At 46.8% G+C, this 18,382-nt stretch overlaps 9 protein-coding genes across 9 annotated transcripts in view; 4 read left to right on the forward strand and 5 right to left on the reverse strand.

The window, feature by feature from the left end:
• Window positions 1-670: 670 nt before the first annotated feature.
• BDV38DRAFT_290004 (Zn(II)2Cys6 transcription factor) lies at window positions 671-2,387 on the reverse strand (the record flags this gene model as incomplete). The annotated part of the gene is made up of 3 exons (XM_032061384.1): window positions 671-2,155; window positions 2,218-2,254; window positions 2,314-2,387. The coding sequence occupies 3 exons, from the start codon at window positions 2,385-2,387 to the stop codon at window positions 686-688; spliced, it is 1,581 nt and encodes a 526-aa protein (XP_031907696.1). The 3' UTR covers window positions 671-685.
• Window positions 2,388-3,935: 1,548 nt separating this feature from the next.
• On the forward strand, window positions 3,936-6,057 carry BDV38DRAFT_288507 (Zn(II)2Cys6 transcription factor; the record flags this gene model as incomplete). The annotated part of the gene is made up of 3 exons (XM_032061048.1): window positions 3,936-4,048; window positions 4,122-5,881; window positions 5,930-6,057. The coding sequence occupies 3 exons, from the start codon at window positions 3,936-3,938 to the stop codon at window positions 6,055-6,057; spliced, it is 2,001 nt and encodes a 666-aa protein (XP_031907697.1).
• Window positions 6,058-7,521: 1,464 nt separating this feature from the next.
• BDV38DRAFT_275787 (uncharacterized protein) lies at window positions 7,522-8,015 on the reverse strand (the record flags this gene model as incomplete). The annotated part of the gene is made up of 2 exons (XM_032058086.1): window positions 7,522-7,908; window positions 7,968-8,015. 2 exons carry the CDS (start codon window positions 8,013-8,015, stop codon window positions 7,522-7,524), a joined length of 435 nt encoding a protein of 144 aa, XP_031907698.1.
• A 665-nt stretch (window positions 8,016-8,680) lies between these two features.
• BDV38DRAFT_290007 (uncharacterized protein) lies at window positions 8,681-9,563 on the reverse strand (the record flags this gene model as incomplete). Its single annotated transcript, XM_032061385.1, has 2 exons — window positions 9,134-9,563; window positions 8,681-9,094 (listed from the first exon to the last, which is right to left on the reverse strand). The coding sequence occupies exons 1-2, from the start codon at window positions 9,440-9,442 to the stop codon at window positions 8,681-8,683; spliced, it is 723 nt and encodes a 240-aa protein (XP_031907699.1). The 5' UTR covers window positions 9,443-9,563.
• Window positions 9,564-10,973: 1,410 nt separating this feature from the next.
• BDV38DRAFT_290009 (uncharacterized protein) lies at window positions 10,974-11,300 on the forward strand (the record flags this gene model as incomplete). The annotated part of the gene is made up of 1 exon (XM_032061386.1): window positions 10,974-11,300. One exon carries the CDS (start codon window positions 10,974-10,976, stop codon window positions 11,298-11,300), a length of 327 nt encoding a protein of 108 aa, XP_031907700.1.
• Window positions 11,301-11,414: 114 nt separating this feature from the next.
• BDV38DRAFT_290010 (2EXR domain-containing protein) lies at window positions 11,415-12,325 on the reverse strand (the record flags this gene model as incomplete). Its single annotated transcript, XM_032061387.1, has 1 exon — window positions 11,415-12,325. The coding sequence occupies one exon, from the start codon at window positions 12,323-12,325 to the stop codon at window positions 11,507-11,509; it is 819 nt and encodes a 272-aa protein (XP_031907701.1). The 3' UTR covers window positions 11,415-11,506.
• Window positions 12,326-12,987: 662 nt separating this feature from the next.
• BDV38DRAFT_263880 (cupin-like domain-containing protein) lies at window positions 12,988-14,274 on the forward strand. Its single transcript, XM_032056232.1, has 5 exons — window positions 12,988-13,278; window positions 13,336-13,496; window positions 13,559-13,988; window positions 14,045-14,110; window positions 14,161-14,274. Exons 1-5 carry the CDS (start codon window positions 13,028-13,030, stop codon window positions 14,264-14,266), a joined length of 1,014 nt encoding a protein of 337 aa, XP_031907702.1. The 5' UTR covers window positions 12,988-13,027; the 3' UTR covers window positions 14,267-14,274.
• Window positions 14,275-15,426: 1,152 nt separating this feature from the next.
• On the reverse strand, window positions 15,427-17,183 carry BDV38DRAFT_263883 (aromatic alcohol reductase). The gene is made up of 4 exons (XM_032056233.1): window positions 17,084-17,183; window positions 16,696-16,938; window positions 16,343-16,627; window positions 15,427-16,219 (listed from the first exon to the last, which is right to left on the reverse strand). Exons 2-4 carry the CDS (start codon window positions 16,777-16,779, stop codon window positions 15,569-15,571), a joined length of 1,020 nt encoding a protein of 339 aa, XP_031907703.1. The 5' UTR covers window positions 16,780-16,938; window positions 17,084-17,183; the 3' UTR covers window positions 15,427-15,568.
• A 214-nt stretch (window positions 17,184-17,397) lies between these two features.
• The window catches only part of BDV38DRAFT_288513 (BTB/POZ domain-containing protein), a gene marked incomplete at both ends in the record, with an annotated part of 1,960 nt that continues 975 nt past the window's right edge, over window positions 17,398-18,382 (forward strand). The window contains one exon of the mRNA XM_032061049.1: window positions 17,398-17,431. Within this exon, the coding sequence (XP_031907704.1) occupies window positions 17,398-17,431 (34 nt within the window). The remainder of the gene's footprint in view (window positions 17,432-18,382) is intronic.

Genomic DNA, 18,382 nt, shown 5'->3' on the forward strand with positions numbered 1-18,382 from the left:
TCTCTCAGGTTAATAGAATCTTTATTGACTGGAATAGATACAACGCGGCACGTAAAGCAGTATGGCTCTGAAAGTTCAGGTGTTAAATCCCATAAGTATCTGAACAGACATCCAGGCTTATTAGCAGGAACGCTTGAGCATCATTTCCTCCCGAATCGGCGAGTATCGTTCGTCCAACTCATTGCCAGTAACCAGCCTATTTGGCTTGCAGGAAGCCAACTCAAGGTTTGCATACTAGCCCCCATCTTTGCTGTTTGTCAACCTAATGGTAGCGTGAATTGGACGCGAGCAGATGGCACGAGTCGTAGAGATCAACCTACTAGCCAGGAATGGCATTCTTTCTGGTCGAAATACCTTTAGAGACTTTCAAAATGGGGTTAGCCGGTGCATTTAACCCTAGTCTATGTCCGGTGTATGCAACTGAATAACAACAGCTCAAGTGTTACAAGTGCCTCATCTCATCAGGCTGTTGAAAGCATTTTTTGAGTACTCAAGCTCAAGTTCCTTTCGGAGGGAGACCAGGGGCCAACGGACCCTTCGTTGACATGTGTCCAAAAGATCCAAAAGCGCGAGTCGTTCATGTGGAGTGTGTACACACATCCCCGCTATGAAACATTAGCATTATGTGAGAAGAGTTAACAAAAGGGTCAACTTTACTTACCCCCAGATAAACAGTGTAGCGAAGTCATGTTCGCTCATCATCGTTTTCATCAACAGATCTCGCGATACCGCAAATTGTGCTCACAGAAACTGCCAGCATATGCTGTGCTGCTCGGTAGTCATCAAGGTCGCTGGAGGATGGACGGTGCAAGATGACAAGGATCAGGGCGAGACTGTGGATTTGTAGAGCCGCGGCATAAGATGGTGGATTCACCCAAATCGGTGGAAAAATTTCAATCTTGGATACGGAAGGCAGAGGACTATATGCTGGCGGCAATGTTTCATGCCATTCCTGGAGTAGGAAGAGCAGCTTATTTCCCCAGTCTAGACGGTGTTCTATGTTCGAAGCTTTCTCTTCTTCTTTCGATGCATAGTTGATACACTGGGAAAGCAGGTATATGACGCGCGTTGCGAGCTCTGGCGCGGTGAGCGTGGACACTGGCATTTTAGGATTCCAGAGACTAAAGACGCGACGTCGTTCTCGCATGGCGATCCAGATATCCTGTTGAAGCCAAGCCCACCAGACGGCTGACCGGAGTCCTCCGGATTCTCCATTGTTTTCCTGAAGTTTTTGGATCCAAAACACACCTTTTATGTGTCTTTTCCAATGTTGATTTGAGCCGTTGATCATTTCGTAGGTGCTGATCAGGATGACCGTCGCAATCATATCCAAGCTCCGCGCATAAAGCGGGTACTGCATTGCTTTGTTCAGATACGCAAGGGTCTCCAAGTAGTATTCAACTGCAAGATTGCGATCAATGATATCTTCTTGGCGGCCTGGAATGCCATTTTTTTCAATTGATGTGGGAGCAAACTGCTCTTTCTCACTTTCTCCCAGCGTGAGATGGCGCGCAGAAAGGGCCAGCAATGCTCTCATCAAACCCACATTCCGAAGCGCTATGTGCGGAACCGTTGTTGCAAAATGCATTTCTGGGTCATAAAAATCCAGCAATTTGCTTGTAATACGCACAAAATGCCCGAAAAGATAATGCTCTAAGTTTGAAAGAGGAATTGGGTACTTTGAGGTCCATAGAGAGGTTGTTTTAGTCGCAACGGGCGCAGTGCCGGGTGGTTGTGAGACGATTCCCGGTTCAATTTCTTTGCCTCTCGGGAAGGCAGCAGCATGACGGCTCTCCTGTTCTTTTAGTGTGTGAGGACGTAGGTTAGAACTATTCCGCAGGTTCTCTCCAGTCTCAATCCGGTTGCGAGAGAGCTGCGGCGGCGACAGTGGAAACTCGGCATTAGCATTGGTGGCATCCTTTGCCGAAAGCTCGAGCCATCTCGACGGCACGACCCGTGCTGTCACGGAGCTTTCTGTGCCTGCTGAGGGTACATAGCTATTGGACGGTGTGGGGGTGGGGATTGCCGCATTCTCGCCCGTGCTTGCCTCTGCGTGAAGACTCTCTTGCCGAGCAGGCCGCCGACGCGGCGAATGCTGAGGAGCGTAGACACAAGGACGTTGGCCTTTTGCACAGGGACCACATTGAGGATGAGCCTGGTCGAGTCAGATATATACCCTCATCGGACCAATTTGTGTATGCATGGAAGGGCACATACTTCATCGCACTTGACATGGCGGTGTTTGCAGATGAGGCTAGGGCTACGTGAGAAACCCGAACCGGTCCGAAATCCGGGGAAGGGAAGACCACTAACCAACCAGTCGTAGCACGAATCCCGCGTCCTCGGGGCTTGCGGTTTTGCCGAATCCCTCCCTCCAACTTGGGCATTACGCGAAGATAAGGAAGAAGGATCGAGGCGAGGTCGTGGGAGTGAAGGTGTGGAGGAAAGCAAGATGGAAAGCGAGAAGTGGTGATGGCAGAAACCCAAGTGTCATCGAGCCGAAACGTGAGAGAAGACGTGAGACTCTGTCCGTGCAACTTCGCAATGAAAATGCCATATACATATAGATATCTACGCAAAGCATCTGAGAGTCGTCAATCATGCTCCTTGCGATGGCCGGGCGTGGTCTCGATGCGAGGTACCATCTGAACCGCACGTTGCATCGCTTCGAGGACCAAGGACATCTTGGCAACCTTTTCTCTGATACAAAAGATGGAGTCTCCGCAATTAGTCTTTTCGCCACACCAGCTCTGGACATATAGTCGCAGGATACGGAAGTGTTGAACTAACGAGAACGGCCATATGATATCGAGATGATCAATGCCATGACACAACTAGCGTCACGTCTGGTGCTATTCTCCCGGTTCTGTTCCTGCTTTAGGATGAGTAACAAGTATATGAAGAACTAATATCTCCAATCTAGGACCACCTAGAACCTTCCTCTGGCTAATTAAGCTTTCCCTGGTCTTCGGCATATTCGTTGTTATGAATCACGATGGACCGACGAGCCTGCCGTACCGTTTGATTGCGGTTATACAGTGTGTCAACAAATATTGCAAGCGTTGGCTGGACAATGGTTCGTTGGTATATTTTCCTTTCTCTACGCCCAGGATATTCAAAGGCTTGAGAATATAATGAAGTAAAGGAGACTGATCATTCAATAATTGAGGAGAAAGCGCATTGTAGATATTATGCATCGGTTTTCTGAGGTTTAATATTGCCGTCTTTCATCCAGTGCAGTATGCTGTACTTTCGATCGGTGACTTATCCCGGCTTACTCAGATGAGTTGGTTCGACTATATTGGCCGTAGTAGTGATTTCCTTCCCTTGATATTGGCCTGTATCATTTATACTTGCTGTGAAGTCTTAGAGGGTAGTGTTGGCAGTTACCGTTTGAGAAAGAAGAAAAGGTCGTTAGGGCATACCGATTCTTCATCTCAGGTACTACACTGTTGACGCTGCCTACTTAGGCCTAGCCCTGTTGTTCTTCCTAAGCAGGTTCTTCCCACAGTCATGTTGAATGATGGATTCATCATTCACGCAACATATTCAATCTAAACAAGGAATTCAACCAACTTCCCTTCTAACATACACTAATGTTACTACCATTCGTATCTCACTACCCACAGGAGTAGGATAGAGTCCATATGGATTCTGGTGGAGGTGCAGGCAATGAACGAAGTCCAGCCACCCCTCTTGCCAAAGTCCAGATTATGCAAGCTGCGCAGCTACCTAAAAGGCTAATCCAAATGCCTTTGCGCTTTGAGCCGACGACAGTGGGAGTTAAACTGAGTTAGTGGCTCCTCGTCTCCCGCTAATCGTACCCCAAGGTTTGAAGTGGGTCAAGCCAAAGCGGGGGGAATAAAATGAATACCGAGGAATATTAAGTAGGCCAGTGCCCTCGAGACGATACCACAGATCAGACAAATGAATCAATGGACGTTACTTGCACCGCACGACGAAAGTCAACAACTGAGAGTGTCTCGACGGGGAGGCGTCGCCGTATCAGACCGTCTCGGGCCCGTGGCTTGAGAACCAGGACAGGATGGTGAGTTTACGCAGCTCGGTTAATCCCGAATACCCCCGTAAGCGAACATCAAACTTGCTTACACGCATGACAGCCTCACTTGCAGGGAGAGACGCGTGAAGTGTGACGATGGTAAGCCCACGTGCATGCGGTGTTCCAAGTCAGATCGAATCTGTCGATATGCCCCGGTCGCTCCTGAGCGACATGCAACCGGAGACGGAGCTGGAGCCGAGTATGTTCCTCCAAGGGTGCAACCAGACTCAAGGGAGGATAGGGCTCCGGAAGTACTACAGAGCTCCCGGGAGCAGCTGCCAAGTGTTAGTACAGCGGCATACTATCATCAGGCTACCTGCTCAGCCCCTACTGAGAACCCTAACGGCTCGAATGAAACCAATGACCAAGGATTGTCCGGCCTTGAATCGGGCTTTTCGACTTCTCCACTTTCGCTTAGCCAGATCTCCCTGCTCAACATCTCCCCTTTCGAGTGGTACGATCTGTTAGCACGGGATGCCATTAGCAACATTCAACGGCTGAACGATGCTTCAACGGGCGACCCACGATGGAAGTTTCCAGAGATTGCCCTCTCTCGTAGACAGTCGCCAGCCCCTGAACGTCCTGAGACCCACCCCGAGCAATCCAACAGGTACTCTGAGCAGCAACAGCAGCATCAACAGGAGGAGGAGGAAGAGGTTGCTGCGCTGGAACACGGAGACGACAGAATCGAAGCCCCTTTACTAAATCAACACCATGTACCCGATCCTTGGAACACAACGGGTAGGATAGAATTATCGGCAGTCGACGTCAGGTTCTTTCGATACTACATCGAAGTTGTTGGGCCAATCCTAGATTTGTTTGATCCCGCTCGGCATTTCAGCAATGTCGTGCCCCATCTCGCCCTACGAAACACAGGGCTCTTGAAGTCGATACTCGCAGTTGGAGCCAAGCACATGTCTCTCGGCCTCATGCATATGCCTGGTGAAGATGTGCCAGGCGATTATGCGGCTTCACACGCGAGTGCTCCAGCTTCCCTATCAACAGCGACTGGCCCGTCGTCAGAAGTAGACGGTGCTCCAGCACACATGGCTACACAGTATTACTATGAAACACTCCAATATCTCTCACAGACACTACTCTATCCCTCCTATGCGGATTCGCATGAGATATTGGCAACAGCCACCATGATCAGCACGTACGAGATGTTCGACGCCGACAGCGCCACGACCAGCGGTGACTGGGAGAAACACCTGCGAGGCTCCTTTTGGATACAGCGATCCCAGGACAATGATGGCGAGTCTGTTGACGGGTTGAGACAGGCCGTGTGGTGGGCATGGCTCCGGCAGGACATTTGGGCGGCCTTCCGGGCAGGGCGACCAACCCTCACCTTCTGGCGTGCTCGTAAAGGGCTCGAGGAGCTTGATTCGGGTGAGCTGGCAACAAGAATAGTCTACATTTGTGGTAAGTGCGTAGCATATGCCGCTTCGAGTGAGACGTCAAATCAGGATCCAAGACACAGAATTGAGCAGGGCGATCGGCTGCTCTGCGCTCTCGACGATTGGTATCGTGTCCTCCCGGCCTCTTACCAGCCGGTCACCGTCGCCATGGATCCTCCTTCGAATACTACTGTGTTCCCTCCTGTATGGATTCACCCACCTAGCCACGCAGGCGCTATGCAGATGTACAATTTTGCCAGAGCCACGGTGCTGCTGAACCAACCCACGATGGGTGGACTAAACGCCTACTGCCTCCGCGACAAGCAGCTTAGTGAGTGTGTCAAGATGGTCTGCGGCATTGCCAATGCCTGTCAGGAACATGAATTCGCAATGGCATTTGTTAACGTACAGGCTTTGTTTGGAGGTAAGTGTCTCCCTGATCTCGTTGCTGTTTTTGCTGACCAAACCCAAGTTGGCCAGTTCGTTCGGTCGCCTGAGAGGCGGGGTGAGCTGCTCCATATTTTGGAAAAGATGCTGAGGATTAGCAAATTTCCCGCCAGGGGCCTTGTTGCTGAACTTAGGAAAGTGTGGCAGGAGTGAGGTGTTGTAATAAAGCAGAAACGAGGCCTAAGGAGCGATATGTATACTAATGGACCGGAACGGCACGCCACAGTCCCGGCCGCAGAAACTCGCAGGGATTGTGATTGTTCTCGCCCTGCTTTTGGCAATAGAGGACCTGTGTTTCTACGGGGTGGTAGAAATACATACACTACATCGAGTCTAGGAGGGTTATGTTGGATAGACTGGATCCAAGGGTCCGAGGCAAGATGGATTATAACGGGATTATATGCCATCCGCAGGAGATGCGCTACGTCGCTGAGTTTATACACCAAACAGGACTGCTCAGTCAGTTTAGAGACGTTGAGCAAACTGGTCACTACGAAAGGGGGACAGATGTGGAAGACGATGCGTAAACAGTTACACCAGGGAGGACTTCGTCAAACCCTCTCAGTACGCGCACCAATACCTACCTACTAAGAGACACTAGAAGGGGCCAAGGACGCAGGATGGTGAGGGACTAGGAAGACGGGATTCAGGGGACTGTCAAGTGGCAGACAGGTTTAGTTGTGATAAACGCTTTCGATTACTTCCTTTGTGGGCATATGGCGTTTTACGGTTAGATTCTAGGCTCTTCTGACGCACCTACATAGCTAGACGTTCAGTAGTTAGGCTCGAACAGGTTAATAGAATCTTGATTGATTGATTGATTGATAGAAATACATACAGACAACCAGAGCGCCCTCACCAGACTCCGCAACCCGAAACGGTGATCGGGTCAATATCTGGTAAAAGAAACTGTCTTGTCTCCTCTATCGGGATCCATTTGGACTTGATCCTATTACTGTAGGTACTGATGGTAGGTACGATGGGTAGTATTAGGTATATCAATATTAGTGTATATGGTGATTAATCTATCTATTACTGTACTTCTCAGTAGAAAGAATCAGTATGCTGTAATAACCTTTCCTTCTATCTTAAACGGCAACTGCCAATAATACCCTCTAAGGCTTCATAGTAAGTACAAATAATACAGGCCAACATGAAGGGAAGGGGAGCACTACCACGACCAGTATGGTCGAAATAAATCCCAAGAATTGTATGGATACCCATATAACTTTTAGACAAGGTTGGGCATGTGGTAACTAGTACGTAGCAGGTTCATTTAATCTAGTGTTAACTATCTGATCATGGAGAGGCTAAGAAAAATCAACATAAATGAAGGTACATATCCAACGGCTGTTTCCCACAGATAGAATCGCTGTGCAAAACTGAACCACCTAAATACACATCAGCAACCAATTCCACTGGCCCCAAATTCCAGAAGGCTTTATGCATTGACACTTTCATGCTCTGCAAGATCAACAGCCATCCCAAGAATATGGGATGGAATAAACATACCTGTGAATCGTGATATCATTCGGTACCGCCAACTGTTAACTCAGACATCTCCAGGTATCCCAGTATGTTAGAGAAAACGAATTCTACCTCGATCGGCCCACCTGACTAATTATCCAACTCTCCTAACAGCCACGCTTGATATGTAGGATTTATACATGACACTACCGGGAGGATGTCATATATCTTGCTCTCGTAATACGGCCTACAGTCCCAAAGAGGGATCTCTTCTAGGTCCACTGCAAGGATTAAATCTTTGCTGGTTGAGAGCCTCTTCAAACACTCATTGTAGGAGTCTTCAGTGAGACTCAGCGTGAGTATAGGGAAGGTGGCGGTGCGGTCCTCCCCGAAAACTGAAGCAATGGTGGCTCTGGAGCTAAGGCGCACTGAGTTATTATTGAGTTGAAATTCGGGCTTGATAGTAGAATCTCGGGGGATAGATTTATCATCCGCCACCTCGATCAGGTCAGAAATAAGTTGGTTGCCGTTATTAATCTAGGGAATGGCAGATGCTAGGATTAGCAAGAGTGTTGGGGGAGGGCTGGGCTGCCTACCTCGATGACAAATTTGTCGCAACCAAATTTGATAGTAAATCGGTACATTAAGAAGGACCACACGGTACGCCAAGTTATGATGCTTAGATAGGTAGAGGGTGGTGAGCTGAGTGGGAAAAAAGAAAAGGTGGTGGAGGGATTACTTTCCTTACAAAGAGAAGGCCTCATTGTATTCACTAATATGGAAGTGAACAATTCGACTAGACAAAACGAGTGCGCTATTACTGGACATCCTATACTGTTCAATACTAGACATTGAGTATACGGTGAAGATCAAAGAGGAAAGTTCACTCCGTATGTCTCCAGATTCTTCAAGGTGGTTTGTAAATATAAGCTTACTATATAGAATTGTAGGGATATTCTACGAGACAATCCCAACATAAGGCTTTCTTGAACCGGTCTAGATGTGAGAACAGGATATGTGAATTCCACACTATCGAAGTATGATATTCACTGGACATATACGGGATCAATGGATCAATGAGACACTAGGTCTATCCATACTCCCTAAACGACACCATGCGTATCGTTCCAGATAAGTGATATATGTTGGTTGTTAAACTGAAGACATCCTATATTCCTGAGAAACTGGGTTATACCATATAGCCGTATTGTTCTTTTGACTTTGCAACAATGCAGCAGGATACATGGATAATCGGGTAAAATATTCTACAGTTAATCAGAAATTTACATAACTATCGCCTCACATACCCTCAATTGGTAGAAGGGCTGCTCCCCTCAGCAGCATCAGCAGAATCAGATGTACCGTCCCCCTCCCTTTCAGGGATCTTGCCCGTACGGCTGAAGAAAGGACTCGACACATAAAACGGCCTCTCCCCAGACAAATCCTCCTCTATTCTCCTAGACTCTTTGGTAGGAAAACTCCCCTCAAGCGCCAGCATCCGCTCCCTCAACACAGAATTCTGCCTCAACCGACCAACAGGCCTCAATCCGCCCTTATCTACAAACCTCGCATCAGCTTCCCCCTCAAACACCCGTTCCAGACCCGGAACCCACGTCCTCCCAGTCCATTCACACCGATCCTGCATAGCATCGGCACTTAAGTTAATCATCTCCTCCCAGAATAGACCTTCTCCGGATGACACCACGCCTTCTTTCTCCAACATCTGGATAGCCCCCGCTACTCAATCTTGGCAATTGCCAACCCCGAATTCGGGGATATTGGCGTCATTACGTCCGAAGTTAAATAGGAGCTGTTCTGCGTGGTCCTTTTGTGCAGCAGTTGTGAAGGTAGTGAGTTCGCATCGGCCGCGTAAGACAGGGTCGTCTTCTAGAGGTTGAGTGCGCGGGTCATAGATGAAGTCTCTATCGTTAGGGTTGCGGATGTGGTGCATTGAACAGGTGGGGGACCCGATCTTGTACATGGCGATGCCCATGTGTGAGGGGCCGTCGCCTAGTGTGGCGTCGCCACGGCCGTAGATGTTGACCGAGAGAGCATAAGTGGGAGTTGCCATTATTGATGCATGGATTGATGTATTGGTTGTGGTGTGTGAAATGCTGACATTATTCGATTTCAAATGGGAGGGAAAGGGCCAGATGAATTTACCTGGGAGCGGCTGCCTGCAGCTAAACTACGTGAGGGTTGAGAATGTTAGTAAGTATTTAGATTTAAATGATTCGATAGTCTCCTGTGATTTAAATATATCCGGTTGCCTGGCCTCCGAAACAAAAAGGTATACACCAAGGCTACCACTATAACTTGTGGAATAGAGCGAGAGTGATGCCTACAATGATCCTGTAAAATTCCATCACGAACTTCACCTGAACAAAGCGCATTTGCCGCAAACATATTAATAACTTCCGCGGTCTAACATATAGGTAATGCAATATCCCCAAACACTCAACAATGCATAGCTCTTAATTCTGTGGCCACTTGGTCCGATGCTTGTCTTTGGACGTAGTATCATGCCTATTCGTAGGTAATCTCTGTATTGATGTCAATATGCCAGACAAATGGTCGCCCAGAAAACTTTCTCCTAGGACTAGATAATCCCAGTATAATAGCCTGGGTCCGTTTCCTCTACTGGGCACCTTTTAAACAAAACCTATAATTCTTGCAATCCATTAAAAAACAAAGCTTAACCACAGAAGCTGCGCTATTACCGAACTTTGCACTTTAGGTAAGAATACCAACCCTTAAGTCAGGATCTATATCACTAATATCAAGATGTATGGCGCATGTTCATGAGTGTCAGGGAAATCAGGATATCCATTATGGTTATGTGAAGTGGCTCAGTTTCAAGAACCCCACAGTCTTTAGATTCTGTATCATTGTTGAGGATCGCTCTCTAAGTAGCAGTGGATATGCGTCTAACCATGTGGTCTGTGATAAGATATGCGAGCTATATAATGAGGCATCTCCTGTGAATTATACTGGTGGAAGGGGAGGTGATGGAGAAGAATACGTCAGTCTTGATGAATTGTAAAAGGCTTGGAAGAAATTTGAGGTCTATGAGACTGGTATGCGTGCCCTGAGGGTCACAGGTATGGATAAATGGAGAGACCTGCTTTGAGATTGAGGATAACATGTGCTTGCTCCTAGTTTTACTGGCAGAAATATGACTATGCCATGATAGTTGATGCCTAAGGTAGTCAGTCATCTTGATAGTGCCAGACATGAAGTGAATACAGCATTTAATTCACTTTCGCCCCATCGCCTCGTCGTATTTAAACAACACCGCAGCCCTCAACTCTTGGCGTCTTGGACACATCTCCAAGTTCATCTTTAAGTACTGTACAATATCTCTTGATCACTGCAACGACAGCGATACCTTCGAATCTCGGAAGAAGTAGGTGCGTATTGTCGTCCAACGCACTGCTGTTAGAAGTATATGACCTCACTTTTATCGTAAGACCGATTCCCTCTACTAACATCCTGCCTTTTCAGTTCTTAATCAATCTGCTAATCCCTCGCTTTCAACGAACACCCCAAATTCCAAGTAAGCATGATACCAAATCCGAACAGACGCCGCTAATATCAAAAGCATGGTCACCTGGATGAAAGAACAGGACAACATCGATGTCCATTTCGGGTTCGATGTGGGCATGGGATACTTCCTCATTGTCTACGATATGCGCCTCGCTGCCTATATTCCCGACGGGACTGAATTCGACGATGTCCGCTATGCCGTATCTGCAGACGGTACTGGGGCCTATTTCACGGCGTATACTGGGACTCATAGACAGGGACAGAGGGTCAGTGTTGACACGATGAGAAAGCTCTGGAGGGCTTATGGCGTCTATGAAGAAGGGATGCGTGGGCTGGTAATGTCTAACCTGGAGAATATTCATGGGATTGAAGATCGTATGTAATAGGATGAAGGAGATGGATGGGCCACGGGTTAATCTTTCCGTGTGAAACTATTTGAGCTTTGTCTCAAAAATAAAAGTTGGGAAGGTTCTCTGTACGCCGTGTCATCCAAAATTCTCAATTGGGCCACGAATCTTTTAGCCGCAAGGCCAGTTATGTTTCGGTTCTTGTCTGCACTTGATGCAATGTCAAGCAAGACGGCCGCTGTTCACTTTCTAATGGCAAAGGCAGCCTGGACCTGAAAGCTTTTCATCTCGAAAAACATGAGCTCTTTATCTAGCCCATCGCAGGCCTTCTTTATCACCGTACTCATGGCGTTGTCGTTGATGTCTGCACTATCCTTCCACTCAAAGCACTCACGGTCGTTATTCCAGAATAGCATCGGTCCCTGAGTGCTCTGAAGCTCCCACCTCCGCTGCATCTTTAGACCTTTCTTCTCAGAATGTATATTGGCCTGTGCATTGGGAATGATGAAAACCTTTTCGAGATTATAGTAGAAGTGGAAAAGGTCTGATAGGCTGATGTCGTACTGGAAAAATGCCTCGGGCACGGCGATGCGTGTAAACGCTGGAGGGACGCAATTATAGTACTCGCTACCGGATACTGCCTCACAAGGCTCGTTGGAGAAGCTGTCCCAAGCATCGAGCGAAATATATAGTGTATCATGGGCTGGGTCAAATGGGCGTATGACAATAGGGGTTTGTCCATCTTCGCAGAAGGCTCTCTGAAGATTTTGCCCTTTCACCCAGGCTAAAGCAATGCCACGGGCTTCAGAGTTGACAAAGAGGAGTGGCATCTCAATTTTCATAGGGTCTAATAGGTCGTGGCTGAATTCGTAACATATGTTAAGCTGGTCGTTACCATGGTTATAGTCTTCATCATCTTCTATGAGACGTCGACTCCGCCAACAGCCCCATTTATAGAAGTATAGGGCTTGCCTAACTTTGTCAGGTAGAGCATCTCGCCATATTTGGTTGCGGAGCTCTGGGGGAAGGGTCGGGAAGAGGGTGAATACAGCTGTATCCATGTCCTTTGAAATGCTGTTAGGGAAGGGTGGAATGGTGTCTGGTAGACCGGGGAGATTTAAAATCGATAAGCTTTAGGAACAATGCGGCTGCCTTATAAAGAACAAATAATACGCTAGCTCTACTTGCAGTATCAACGCTAGGACCTAAGCCAGCCCTGTACAGCCACAAAGCCTTAGGCATAGCCATACATTTAATTTAGTACATCCACAATTCCACCTAATCCAAGCTCAAGTCGGCCAGAATACAATACAACGTATAATATGATATCTTTTAGATAGCTGACTAGCGTTAAATTTAGCAACGAAGAGGATGATTGGTTGAAAGAGAAAAAGAGATAGAGGAATAGAGAAAGGCGACTGAGGGAGAGAGAGCATCCAATGTTATATATTTATACATTATGTCTCGTTCCAACACCAATATCTCAGGCAAAATCATTAAACGTCAAACAGCTTGGATTCTTCTTATCAATAGTCCAATTAGAAACTTCAATTGACTTGCAGTTTTATAGATCGACAGAGTAGAGATTAAAGACAAATCGTGCGCGTATCACATCTGGTGCCCTAGTTGGCGGTTTTTGTCATTGGCTGCCGCCTCGATGATCACACCCCACAACCGCACTGAGATCGCCAAAGCGCCTCCAGACTGTTTCAACGAGTAGGCCAAGCACCTCGCTTAGTGTAACAAAAGGAAGTTTTATAATAATGGCATCGGAAACCGCAGATGCAGCGATTACAGAGCTTTTGTCCACGTTCAATGAGCTCAACAGCCATGTGGTGGAGGAACTGGACGAGGAACCGAGCCCTCTCGAGTTTATGCGCTTTGTGGCCCGCAACACGCCATTTGTGATTCGAGGCGGTGCTCTCTCTTGGAAAGCTTGTCAAGAGTGGAACTCAGCTTATCTTCTCAAGGCCCTTAAGGATCAGACCGTCAATGTTGCTGTCACCCCTTACGGGTAAGTGCGTTTCTTAACTCAAGACACGCCACGCTAAATCACGGATAAATCTCTAAGTAACGCCGATGCTCCCACACGACATCCCGACTACGAGTCCCCGGTGTTTGCCAAACCCCACTACGAAGATCAACCTTTTGACACGTTCCTAGAATATGTTGTCCGTCATGAAACGGACCCAAACTTCCCCCAGGATGCGGAAGTGAGATATGCCCAAACCCGTCAGTTCGGCCGGTCTCCTTCACCCCTGTAGTTCACCACGCCAAACTAACAACCATGCTAGAGAATGATAATCTTCGTGATGAATACATTACCCTGTTTTCGGATGTTCAAAAAGACATCCCATTTGCCAGAATTGCACTTGACAAAACACCTGATGCTGTCAATCTGTGGATAGGCAATTCCAAATCTGTTACAGCCATGCACAAGGACAACTACGAGAACATCTATGTTCAAGTTCTCGGGAGGAAGCATTTTGTCTTGTTTCCCGCTCTCTGTCATCCTTGTGTCAATGAACAACCGCTGCAGCCTGCAACGTATGTTCGCACCGATGATGGACTCGTCCTCCAGATGGATGACAACGATGAACCCGTTCCCTTTCCCACTTGGGATCCTGATCGGCCTTCCGAGAACACCACCCCATTCTCTCAGTATACCCAACCTCTCAGAGTCACTCTGAACCCGGGAGATATGCTATATTTACCAGCCATGTGGTAATTGTCCCCTCTGCTGTCCATCACACACGAGTGCTCACCAGCATATGGTATAGGTACCACAAGGTTTCACAATCCTGTACGGAAGAGGACGAGGGCTTTGTGCTTGCTGTGAACTACTGGTGAGATCACGCTCCAAAGCTGCTCTTGATGTCCTGCTAACCATTTTTAGGTATGACATGGAATTCAGTGGACCGCTCTTCCCCACATCGGCGTTTATCCGTGATATCAGCTTAGTAAATAATTTACAGGCAAGGCAGGAATCCGATATCAAATGAATAAAAACGCTTTTCAACCAAGTCTATATCTCTAAACCCTAGGTCCATCATATCTTCTTCCTTTGATTATTATTTAGGTTCTAGTACTAATAAGGATTACTCTACTACGAATCTTAGAAAATGAAATTATCTTCTTAGAGTCCAACTTGGATACTTTATCAGATATTTTCCTAGTATATATCTAAAGTTTTAATATAGCCAATGAAAACTAAGTTGAGGAGAGATTAAGGAGGCTGTATGGTCGCTCAGTTCAACTCTGCCTATATCCATGCGAGCAAAGCTCCGCTCTTAAGGTGGGATGCTTCCTTCGCCAAACCAAAATACCAAATATCAATAACAATAATACATACATAAAAATAAAGTAAAATAGAATAAATAAATAAAGATAAAAATAGTATTCATATAAGCCAACATCACTACAAATCCTTTTCTAATATAGCTAGCACGGATACCACAAGCTACATATTCTTAGTTGTTAATCAGGGATCAACATTTCAAGGTCGTGTTTGTCGACGTAATATCGAAATAAGTTCAAGGTTGTAACGCACGGGCTGATATATGAACTATTAGTATTGGGATTTTTCACATCGTCTATTCTTCGTCAATATTTGGCTATTAGTGTATTTGGCATGCTGCTAAGCCTTAGAAGCTTATGCAAACCCTTCACTTTTGACCCTGTGTTGAATTAAACCCCGACGCAGCAAAGACGAAGAAGCCATGCTTCCTCGCAATCAACCCGGTCAACCCGCACAACAACTACCAATGGAGCAAGGGCTGGACTAAGCCAGTTCCAGCAAAGAGACACGAGGGAAAGTTCAATGATACCAAAGTTCCTAGAGGTGTTTCCTTCAACCCGGATAAGGTAAGTAAAGTGGCCCAATCTAAACCAAGTCACTAAGCCAGCCCCAGAACCTACCGCGAGCAAGCCATTCTGAACAGCCATAGTCGTGCGGTCAAGGGGGTCCACATTATTGTGATTTGGAAAGGCCCAGTGATCTCGTAAAGTATCGAGAGCAAGAGTGACGAGATCCCTCCTCTAAACGAAACGCCCCATATCGCGAAGGGGCCAGATAACCTACAGTTGAGGGCTATTTTCTATCATAGTCAACTCTAGAAGGGTGGCCATGCGCTTAGATAAGAATAAGTATAAAATTGGAGTATCAAGATGCCTGAATGTTATAGATCCATTTACTCACTGGGCAATACTATCTGCTATCGCATTATACTATTTATCAAGCCACGCAATAGATACGTGAGTCCATCCTTCAAAGCACTTCCCCCAAGCTAGTACCTAACTGGAACCTAGAGCTGCAGCCCCGACTCAAAAAACCATTTCTTCAACTGCTCGATACCCTCATTATCCTTATACACCTTCTCTGCCTTACCATCGAGGACCTCCTTCAAATAGCTCCTAAAGCTTCTCGGTTCAAAATCCGGATACAACTCTCTGGCATCCAAGTAACCCAGGTACTTCGCATACTCGGGCCGGTTATCACCCCGGATAGCTTTACTGAAGAAATACTGAAACATGGTCAGCGCCAGACGAGAGGGTATATGCTCTGGTTCCTTCTCGAGAGTCTCTTTGAAGGTCGCAATGGCCGTCTCAATTGTCTCTGCGGACATGTAGGTGCGGTCTATCTTTTCACCGCTCACCTCCTCCATCATGTCGAAGATTTCGTTCTGAGTCAGCACATCAGACCATGTGTAGACTGATTGATTGAGGGTGCGGGGGTCGGCGATGATGCGCGCGACGAAGGGACCTATGTCACGGAGGTCGGTGAGGATGTTTGGCGCATTGCCGCCTGCGTGAATGGTTGTGTTGGGTGAATACATGGAGGCGTAATCTACGCGGCCGGACGGGACAGTTGGGAAAGAGATCTGGTGCCAGAATCCAACGTCGATAATAGTGTACGGGAGGTGAAGCTTGCGGATATGTTGGTATATTGCTTCTTTCTGTCGTATAAGTGTTAGCGACATTTCTGCAGTCCAGGTTGCTAAGTAACCTAGAAAATGCCATTTCTCCGTTGCTGGCGGGCAATTCCGAGGCTCAGCATGCGGTTAAATGGATAGAAATACCTCATCTCTCAGGCGAAACACGCCACCCGGTGGACAGACAGTGATGAATGCGCACGGTACAAACCGCTTTACGCCGGCCTGTTTCGCAGCGGTGACTAGGTTCTCCTGAGCATGCATGCTCAAGGCATCGATGGCACTAATCACAACATCGAAGCCACGGAGGATGCTGGTTAATTCACCCACCGGGCCGGCGATATCGGCAGCGACGATCTTCACATCTCGTTCGGCCACGGCCTTCACCTTTGGAGTTTCAGCTGACGAAGGACGAACCAACGCAGCGACTTCCTGGGGAGCGAAACACTGTTAGTGCTAGCAATAGATATGGACCGATTGGACTGATATCAGTTACATACATATCCGCCGTGCTCAAGGAGTCCATTCAGGATGGAATTGCCTGTCTGGCCAGTGGCACCGAGAAGAAGCACACGTTGAGACATTGTATTAAACGAAGGATAATCCAGGATGTTGTATTGAGCTTGGGTGGTTTGATAAACTGAATTTGTATGTTATTAATCCCATGACGACGGGGTTTATGGCTCCTTTTATCATCAATGTATAGATATTGAGATGCATTTGTTCGGTTGAATACTCCGTATCTGTTTTGGTAAGCAGCTAACAAATCCAATACGCGGATGAGGCTTGATATAGTCCGGGTGTAGTTTTGAGACTTGATCCGAACGGAAGGACTGTTCGGATGCCGGATGCTCAGATCCCGCGATACGGAATACGTCATACACTTACCGAGAGCTATTCATGTATATACTATGGAATCACATATAATGGTGCATAGTAGATTAGAAATCTGAGGTTAGTCGAATCACGCAATCTAAGTGGGTCGGCTGTCTACTCTAGTAAATGATAAAGTATATGAGATACGGAAGAGACTCCATTTGGGTTGAGGCACAATGCCACACCTATGGAAACTATTTGTCTATTAGAGACAAGTGACATAGAGGCATTTCGAAATTATAGAATGTTCTGATCAAAGACTTTCTCGGGTGTTGGGGGGGGAAGTGGTTGGAGCTTTTCATAAGTATAGTAAAAGTGGTTTAAAAATGAATGATAACTCTATAAATATTGAGAAAAAGGGTAAGTCTAATACTTCAATATATAATAAAATAACCAATAATAGAACATAAATATATTTATATAGGAAAGTAGATGATCAGTCCAAAGCTTTCTAGTCTATTGGTTGAGCCTCAATTCACAAGGCCTGGACATATTCAACACAGAGCCTATTGATTGACTCCTGATCCCAGACCTTCTGTTGGACAAAGCAGAGATGGAGTATAACGACTGGCAGCTATCATAAGTGGACACGTAGAGATATAAAGACAACATGAAGGAGGCTTATGATATCGCGTTAGCAAATAGGATGGATCTCAGACGATACACAAGGACGGAGACCCGGGATTCTTTATTAATTAGGGGGTGATAGTTGGCGTGACTCATCATTTTGTTAGCGAGATCCAAAAGTGATCGGATAAATACGAGTCTGCTCGTTATATTAGTCTGTGAGAAATCCTGGCATACCTATGGAATGAATGGCCACGTCCTGGATGCAGGCGCTGTCAACATAGACGCCAATCAGCGGCCGCCACACCTTCAGCAGTGAATACAGAATAACAATAGAAAAAAACCAATGAAATGAAAGATGACGGCTACCATATGTATAATATCGTAGCCCCTCCTTCCATTCTCTTCCTTACTCTTATCAAGAAAGTTAGCCACATTCTAGTGTTGAGTTGACAACGTGCACCGAGCAACAATAATGAACCAGCCAAGTCATATTATCGATCCAGATGGCGAAGTGATCATACTATTGCGCAAAAAGTCTACAACACCTCTCGGCAAGAAGGCTAAAAGGAGCAAAAAAAGCAAGAAGAGCATAAAAAAAGGATCTGACTCTTCATTGGCACCTGTTCATACTCGTCTTGAACACACCCAACCGTCCACAGAAGAACCTGGTATCCAAGAGCCTATCCAAGAGCCAACCCGAGAGCCTATCCAAGAGCCTATCCAAGAGCCTATCCAAGAGCC

This window comes from Aspergillus pseudotamarii (genome assembly GCF_009193445.1).
Source record: "Aspergillus pseudotamarii strain CBS 117625 unplaced genomic scaffold BDV38scaffold_103, whole genome shotgun sequence".
In the NCBI taxonomy this organism is placed as follows: Eukaryota; Fungi; Ascomycota; class Eurotiomycetes; order Eurotiales; family Aspergillaceae; genus Aspergillus; species Aspergillus pseudotamarii.